This window comes from Balaenoptera physalus (genome assembly GCF_965194825.1).
Source record: "Balaenoptera physalus genome assembly, chromosome: 7".
Lineage (NCBI taxonomy): Eukaryota > Metazoa > Chordata > Mammalia > Artiodactyla > Balaenopteridae > Balaenoptera > Balaenoptera physalus.
Genome location: NC_138886.1, coordinates 97,819,949 through 97,827,323, shown reverse-complemented (window position 1 = coordinate 97,827,323; position 7,375 = coordinate 97,819,949). Strand labels below are relative to the sequence as shown.

General features: G+C 63.3%; 1 protein-coding gene across 2 annotated transcripts; it reads left to right on the top strand.

The window, feature by feature from the left end:
• Positions 1–276: 276 nt before the first annotated feature.
• Positions 277–3,988, top strand: BARX1 (BARX homeobox 1). 2 transcript variants are annotated; one of them, XM_082469902.1, is made up of 4 exons: positions 277–646; positions 2,381–2,672; positions 2,760–2,839; positions 3,236–3,988. In XM_082469902.1, the coding sequence occupies exons 1-4, from the start codon at positions 424–426 to the stop codon at positions 3,484–3,486; spliced, it is 846 nt and encodes a 281-aa protein (XP_082326028.1). In that variant the 5' UTR covers positions 277–423; the 3' UTR covers positions 3,487–3,988. The 2 variants fall into 2 exon arrangements, with proteins under 2 accessions (XP_082326028.1, XP_082326029.1); XM_082469903.1 differs by having other exon boundaries at positions 2,755–2,839; positions 3,236–3,987.
• The last annotated feature ends 3,387 nt before the right edge of the window (positions 3,989–7,375 follow it).

The window sequence follows — 7,375 nt, the reverse complement described above, 5'->3', positions numbered from 1 at the left end:
CTCCCGAGCTCTCCGGCTCGATCCTTCTTGGGCGTGCGCTCCGCTGGGTCTCCCTCTGTCTGTGACGGTCGGCCCCTCTCCCGGCCCCCTCCCTCCTGCCACCCTCCCATCTCTGGCCCTCCCTCGGGCTCGGCCTGGGGGGTGGGGGGCGGCGACGCGGGGCGGGGCGGCCGGGCGGGGCGGGGCGGTGACGCGGGGCCGGCGGGGCTAGAGGCGCGGCAGAGTGGGGCGGGGGCGCAGTCCCGGGTCCGACCGGCCGAGCCCCGCGCGCCCCGCCCGCGCCCTGTGCCTCCGCCCGGCCGGCCGGCGGGGGAGGGGGCATGAACCGGCGCCCGCGCGCCGCCCGGATCTGCGGGCCGGCCTAGACCCCCGCGCGGGCCCCGCGCCCCAGCTGCTGCCGCCGCCAAGCCCCGGGGCGCCGCGATGCAGCGGCCGGGGGAGCCGGGTGCAGCGCGCTTCGGCCCGCCCGAGGGTTGCGCCGACCACCGGCCGCACCGCTACCGCAGCTTCATGATCGAGGAAATCCTCACTGAGCCTCCGGGGCCCAAGGGCGCCGCTCCAGCCGCCGCCGCCGCCGCCGCGGGCGAGCTGCTCAAGTTCGGCGTGCAGGCTCTGCTGGCGGCGCGGCCCTTCCACAGCCACCTGGGTACGTGCGGGGCCTGGGGCCACGGGGCGCTGGCCGGGCTCGGCGGGAGGAAGCGAGCCGCGGCGTCTCCCGGACGCAGCTCCGGGAACGCAGGCCCCCGACCGTTCCCTCCGCGCGCTCCCGGCGGGGAAGCAAAGGGGGCAGGCGCTGGGCCGCGCAGAAGCCAGGCCTCGTGCCCGTGGGCCAGGCCTGCCGGGAGGGCATTCGCTCTCTTCTTCACTGCGACCCTGCGGTTTCCAGCCCCGAGGAATCCAGGTCCGGGGACCCGAGCCCTCATCCCCATCGTGGGCGCTGGACCAGACTGCTAATGTCAGACTTCGGGTCAAAGCGACCTCAGGCCGCGGGCGCCTGGGCCTTCCCACAGAGAGCTGGCTGGGAGTGGCCGCGGCTGCCCAAGCCGGGAAAGCCGGACCTTTGGGAAAGAGGCCCGTGTCTCCGAGTGCTATGCTGGGGGCTGACGCTGGCCCGAGCCAGCCCGGAGCCTCCCAGAGCCCAGGGTCTCAGGCTGACGATGAACCGACCTGTGCTGTAGCACAGAGCCCCTTGGGCCTTGCCTGGGGACAAGAGGCTTATTTGTGAGCTGCTGCCCGAATGGCCCTTCTGCTCCAGGTCGGCTGCGCCTTGGCAGAGCTTGAACCAGCAACTCAGGCTTTTTCTGTCCCTTTCGGTTCTCTTCTTTCCTTGTCGGGGCCCTGCCTTGACCTGCCGTGCCCTCTCCACTGCAACCCTTCTTCTGGCCTTTCCGCATCTCTCTCCAACCGGCCTCTCTCAGTGGGGTGGGTCTGCCCTTCCTTTCTCACCTTCCACCAAGGATCCTTTCTCCCCTCTGGGCTCTCTCCTCATATTCACCCGCACATCTTGCCTGGGCCTTTCCCGACTCCATCGGGGCTAGCACTCACTGGTAGTGAGATACCTGTCTGGGCAGGGAGCCCTCCTACATTCTAGCGTGACCTCAGCCCAGGGAGCCAACTTCCTCCACATCCAGTGACCCTCCAGCCAGTGCTCCGCCTGCCTGGGGGGCAGCAGGGCCAGTTTGTTCGTTTTGAGTCCAATCTCTGCTGCCCTTTGCCTCCAGCTGCACTGTTAATAATTCGTTTGAAGCGGGCAAAAAAAAAATCGTTTAGGACTAATGAAAACTGAAACGTCTTCGTGGGGAAGAGTCTAAACAGAGAAAACAGGAAGAACAAATTTCCCATTTCTTGGGGTGCTTTGGAATTTCCGGGAAGCGCCCAACTTCACCCCTGCTGACAACCCGCTGTCTGCCCCTCTGAATTGGCTGTTTTGCCCTGCACAGAAGAGCAGATGTGCTTCCTCCACTGAAACTTCCCCCCCCACCCCCGCCGAATGCAGCAAAGCCTATTTAGTTGGGGCAAATGCTTATCTTCCTCTGTGCCGTTTTTTCTTGGTTTCCCTTTTCCGTGACACATACTCTATGTGTTTGGGAGCTTCGACCTTGTTCATTCAGAATCCTGAAATCTCAGAGCAGCTGGGGCCTGGGGAATGCCAGGCAGAGCCCGGGTCGGGGAGGTCCCCTTCCCAGACTCTGGGGACCCTGGCGTCGAGGAGGCTCAGCCTAGGTGCCTAGAGCAAATCTCTCACTTCCCGGCCAGCACGAAGGTTTTGTGTTGGGGTCACCGGCTGAGAGAGAGCTCTCGGCTAGGGCGCATGGTGCGAGGATCTCCAGGAGGAGGAGCAAGGCCCGAGCTCACCCGGCTCCCCACTCTCTCCCCGCAGCCGTGCTGAAGGCCGAGCAGGCGGCAGTGTTTAAGTTCCCGCTGGCGCCGCTTGGCTGCTCCGGGTTGGGCTCGGCGCTGCTTGCCGCGGGGCCTGGGTTGCCCGGCGCTGCCGGCGCGCCGCACCTGCCGCTCGAGCTGCAGCTCCGCGGGAAGCTGGAGGCGCCTGGCGCCGGGGAGCCGGGCACCAAGGCCAAGAAGGGGCGTCGGAGCCGCACCGTGTTCACCGAGCTGCAGCTGATGGGCCTAGAGAAACGCTTCGAGAAGCAGAAGTACCTCTCCACGCCCGACAGGTAGCGCGGGGCCAGGCTAAGCCCAGCGGGTAGGGGGAGGGGGGCTGCTTGCCCTGCTGAGGGTGCACCCCGCTCTTTCCAGAATAGATCTCGCCGAGTCTCTGGGTCTGAGCCAGTTGCAGGTGAAGACGTGGTACCAGAATCGAAGGATGAAGTGGAAGAAAATAGTGAGTGTTTTTGTGGCATTCTGCGCCCTCTATTCGCGGCCGTGCCCCTGTAGCCTTCAAGAGCTGCTCCCCATGGAGACTTATGCCCAACCCTCCCGATTCCCTCGGTCCCTGGTGCCCAGAGGGACCCTCTCTGCTCTCTGTCCCACTGGGTGCCCTAGCCCAGCTCCTTTCGTGCTCCCTGAACCCTCAGGATTCCTGGAAGCCTTGAACCCCTCTGCCGGACCCTCTGGTCGCTTTTCCCTAGCAGCGCTCAGACAAATGGCCGCCATTTCCCGGGGGCTAGGCGCGGCCTCGAATGGCCTCGTTGGGCTCTACAGGCCCTGCCTGGGCACAGGGCGCGGGGGTCCCCGGCCCAGTCCCAGCTCACCGCGGTGCCGCCCGTCTCCCGCGCAGGTGCTGCAGGGCGGCGGCCTGGAGTCTCCCACCAAGCCCAAGGGGAGGCCCAAGAAGAACTCCATCCCCACGAGCGAACAGCTCACGGAGCAGGAGCGCGCCAAGGAGGCGGAGAAGCCGGCGGAGGCGCCGGGCGAGGCCGGCGACCGGAGCCACGAGGACTGAGCGCGGCAGAGGGTTCGGGCCCAGGGAACCCCAGCGCAGTACGCGGCCCCAGTAACCCGCCGGAAGCCGCGAATCGGCCCTTCTGAGTCCACGCCGTTTGCTGTCTAAACTTTTTATTATTACCTTGAATGCGGACATTTAGGGGCCAAACAAGGAAGGACAGACCCTGAAGCCAAACCCGTGCGCTCGCGGGCCCTAGCCTGGAAACACGTCCAGCGCGGCGGAAGGTCGCCTCCTCTCGGAGCTCCCCGTCGCCAGGCGCTCCACGAGCATTCACGCCCCGATCCTATCCTGCACCCCCCCACTCGCCTCGGGCCGGCCCCCCGGGCCCGGACGCCTCCAGGCACACACCCGCTTCCGCGCGTCGGTGGACCCCGCGGTCCGGCGCAGGCCACCACGGCCCGAGATGGCGCCCGGACAACCCTACGTCGCTGGGGCTCCTACCCCTCTCTTACGAAGACGGTGTTTTTTTCCAATAAAATATTTTATGACACAGCGGGACTTGATGGGGGGGGGTTTCTGAATCCGCGACGTTGGCGGGGGGGCGCGGCGAGGTAAGAGGGACACGCGCAGTGTTTTCTGAAACATCCTTTCCCCGGGCTACGTGGACGCGAGCCGTGACCTGCTCCACCTGGCCCGGGCCGGGCACGCAGGCAGCTCGGTCGCTGCATGATCCTAGGAATCGCTTCCACTCTGGGCATGAGGGCCACTCTGAACCTCCTCCCCTTCCTTCTCAGCCCAGGGCACTTCAGACGGTAGCAACCGGGCTACACAGGGGTCACCAGCCCGAGGCCACCTAGGCGCTCACTCCGGAAGTTGTCCGGGGCTGAGAGCCGCCTCCTGTTGTTGGTTCAGTCTCCTGGGGCTTTAAGGACTAACTGCGAGGTCCTTGAGATTGTACCGGCCAGCCCTTCCTGAGGCCTACGGGAAACCAAGGACTCGGGATTTGCACAGAGGCCGGCCACCATCAGCAGCTCCAGCCTGCAGAGGCGCCTGCCTCCCTGAGTTTTCAAGTTTTCCACGGTATACACAGGAGGGAGGCATCTGGCAGCCGAGTACGGGCACCTGTGGGGGTACCTGACCGAGGCAGAGGGCCGAGGACTCCAAACTGCTCAAGGTCACGCAGGGTGCCCTTTCCAGGGGCGCGGCTTGGTGACACATGTTTGCCCTCCTCCCCCCCCACACGGAAAGCCTCGGTTGCCTCTTCTCTGGTCTAGTCTGGGCTGGGAGCTTCCATGTTGGTTCCTGTTTTTGTGCTTCCTAGGACTACCACCAGGGTATGGAAATGGAAAAATGGCCACTTTGCTGGTTAAAGCTTGGGGAGAGATGGAAACTTGGTCCTGCAGAGTTCCAAACAGGACGGAGATTTGAAACCAGGTCCTTGCAGGTGCAAATAAGAGGGAAAGAGAGTCAGGAACATTATGCTGAGATGCAGACTTTGCATTTCAGAATGTGAAAACCGTTATGGCCTCCACCTGCAGCGGCTGATGACTTCCTTTTTAAATCGCTGCTTGATCGCCCTTTCCTGAAACCTGCACTTGGATTACTGGTACCCGAGAATCTCAGGCCTTGGTTTAAGGCTGGGAGGAGTGAGAAAGAGGGTGTTTTCTGAGGGCAGCAGGCAATTCTCTGCAAGCCCCAGCCCTGCCAAGTCTTTGGAAAATAAGCTCCCTTTCTAGGCTCTTAACTTAACCTCGAAACAGCTCCCAGAATATTCACTTGCCACTGTCCCCTGAAGGGCCTGAGAAAACCTGCAGTCTGGAGGGAAGGAATGGACCATCAGTGTATGAGTGTACCTCCTAATCCCTTCCAGCCCTTAGGGTTACCCCCAGTTCTGCTCAATGTAGTGGTGCTGCTGTAACCTTCCTGAGCCAGGACCAGGCTAGACAAGTCAGGTACACTACTGAGTTTAATCCTCTCCACCTCAAAGTGAGGCAGCGGTGGGAGTGAAAATTCGAGTTCTGTCCCTCCTGGGCCTGGGGAACAGAGATTCCAGCACAGCCTTTGTTAACTATGCAGAGTTGTGGAAGGAGGGTGGAAGAGGAGAGAGGAGGTGTAGTGACCCACACTCCTTCAGTCCATTCTGGGACCTCGTTCGGGGTCCTCAGGTTTTATTAAATCTGAGGAATGCAATCTCGGGCAGATTGCCTTGTGGTTCTATGGTGTTTCCCCAAGGCAGCCCTCTCACTGAACTGGAGGAAAGGGCGTAAAGCACTAGGGCTCTAAGAGGGAGGGAGAGAGGAAGGGCATACTGCGAATCCGGTGCCACAGCGCAAGGGCCCCAGTATTCCAGTGAGTACAACCCCTCCAGGCACAGCTGGGGAACCTGATGGGGGCACTGCTGTCACGAGGTCACCAGCCGGTCAGTGGGGGAGCTGGGCCCCAAACGAGGGGATCCAGATTCCAGTGCGAGAGGGGGTGGGAGGGGTTTCTGTCACTGCCTGCGTTGCTGTGCTCCTCGGCGGACAGGGCGCGGGGTGACTGCAGCAGATCGAGACCCGGAGGCCCGGGAGAGGACCGGGCCGCGCGCTGGCCGCGTCCTGGCACCTCGGGGTTCCTTGCTTGGGTAATTCCTATGAGACCCGATGGAAGCTCAGGCCCGCTCCAGAAAAAACCGAAGGCTCGGAGGCAGAAGTTTTACTGCCCATCCCAAGACTTCCACCGCGGACCGTAGCCCGCAGAACCAGGACTCTAGGTGAAGAGCGGCAACCTATCCACGGACGGTGATGCAGTCGCGCGGCCTGAGTGACACCCCACCCCGGCCACCCGGGCCACCCAGTGCGGAAGCCCCCTCCCTGCCTCTTGGCAACCGCTCCCCTCACTCCAGGCCCGGGCCTTCGGGGAGGGACGGTCTTCTCGCTCCCTCCCCCTCTGCCGCACGAATCTCTACTCCGCCCCAGCGTCCTGGGAAACAAAACCCGGAGACCACACCAGAGTGCAAAGGAGGTCGCGGCTGTGTCTCCGGAGCCCGGAGCCCGGGGCCCGAAGCCGGGGCTGGGAGAGGGCTCGGGTGTCTCGCGAGAGAAGTGGACCTGGAATGGAGGTGGACGGGGAACGCCCGTGGCGGCCAGGACCCCGTGAGCAGCACCCGGGATTAGCCAGACAGCAGCGCTCGGAGGCGAGAGCGAAGTTTGCGCTTCTGGGCTTTATGGGGTGGGAGTAGGGGCCTGGGCAAGAAGGGGGACTTTGGGGGAGGTTTGGCTGGGGAGCAGGCCGGAGATGGGGGATTGTGACCCCGATCCTGAGCAAGTCGTTCTCCTTGTCGGAAGCGGGAGCCTAGCTCTGTGCGGCGCTCAGCTCAAGCCAGGATCGCAGGAAGCGTTCAGGGGGAAGTGGGCCTCTCGCGGCCGGCCTGGGGTCCGCAGCCCGTTTCAGAGCCTCCGACTAGCCGCTGGTTTTGCGCGGAGCCGGCACCACCAGGATATGACAGGCGCAACCGGGCGGGGGCTCCCCATCCCCCCCTCTGCCGCCCCTCTTTTTAAAAACTAAAGTTTACTCGGGTTTACACCCTTTCCCTGTTCTGGATTCTCCTGGAGGGTCAGTGGTGAGAACCCATAACGTGGAAGAAAAGAAACAGAGACCCCAGGGCTACATTAACCTGGCCAGGTGCGAGGTTTGCGTCTCCTGGAGCCGGAGGGTGCGCTCTTACTGTACCTAAGGGGAAACCAGGGCCTGGAGCAGCGCCCAGCCGCCGCTCAACCTGGAGTAAGCAACACTTCCTAGGGACCTTCCTGGAGCTCCAGGGTCCGAGGAGAAACCAGGCATCTCCTCCGTCTTTGGTTGCCCCACTGCCTGATTTCGTTTCTACACTCAAGGGACCACCTGATCCCCCGAGCCTCTGCCCCCAAGGCCTCTCCAGGCCCAGGTTTCTCAAGGGCTGCAGCCAGGCTAAGAATGACCACAGAGGCCCCATAGGCCCCTCCAGTTCAGTCTGGCCCCAGACTTTCTGAGCTGAAAGAAACATCTCCAAAACCA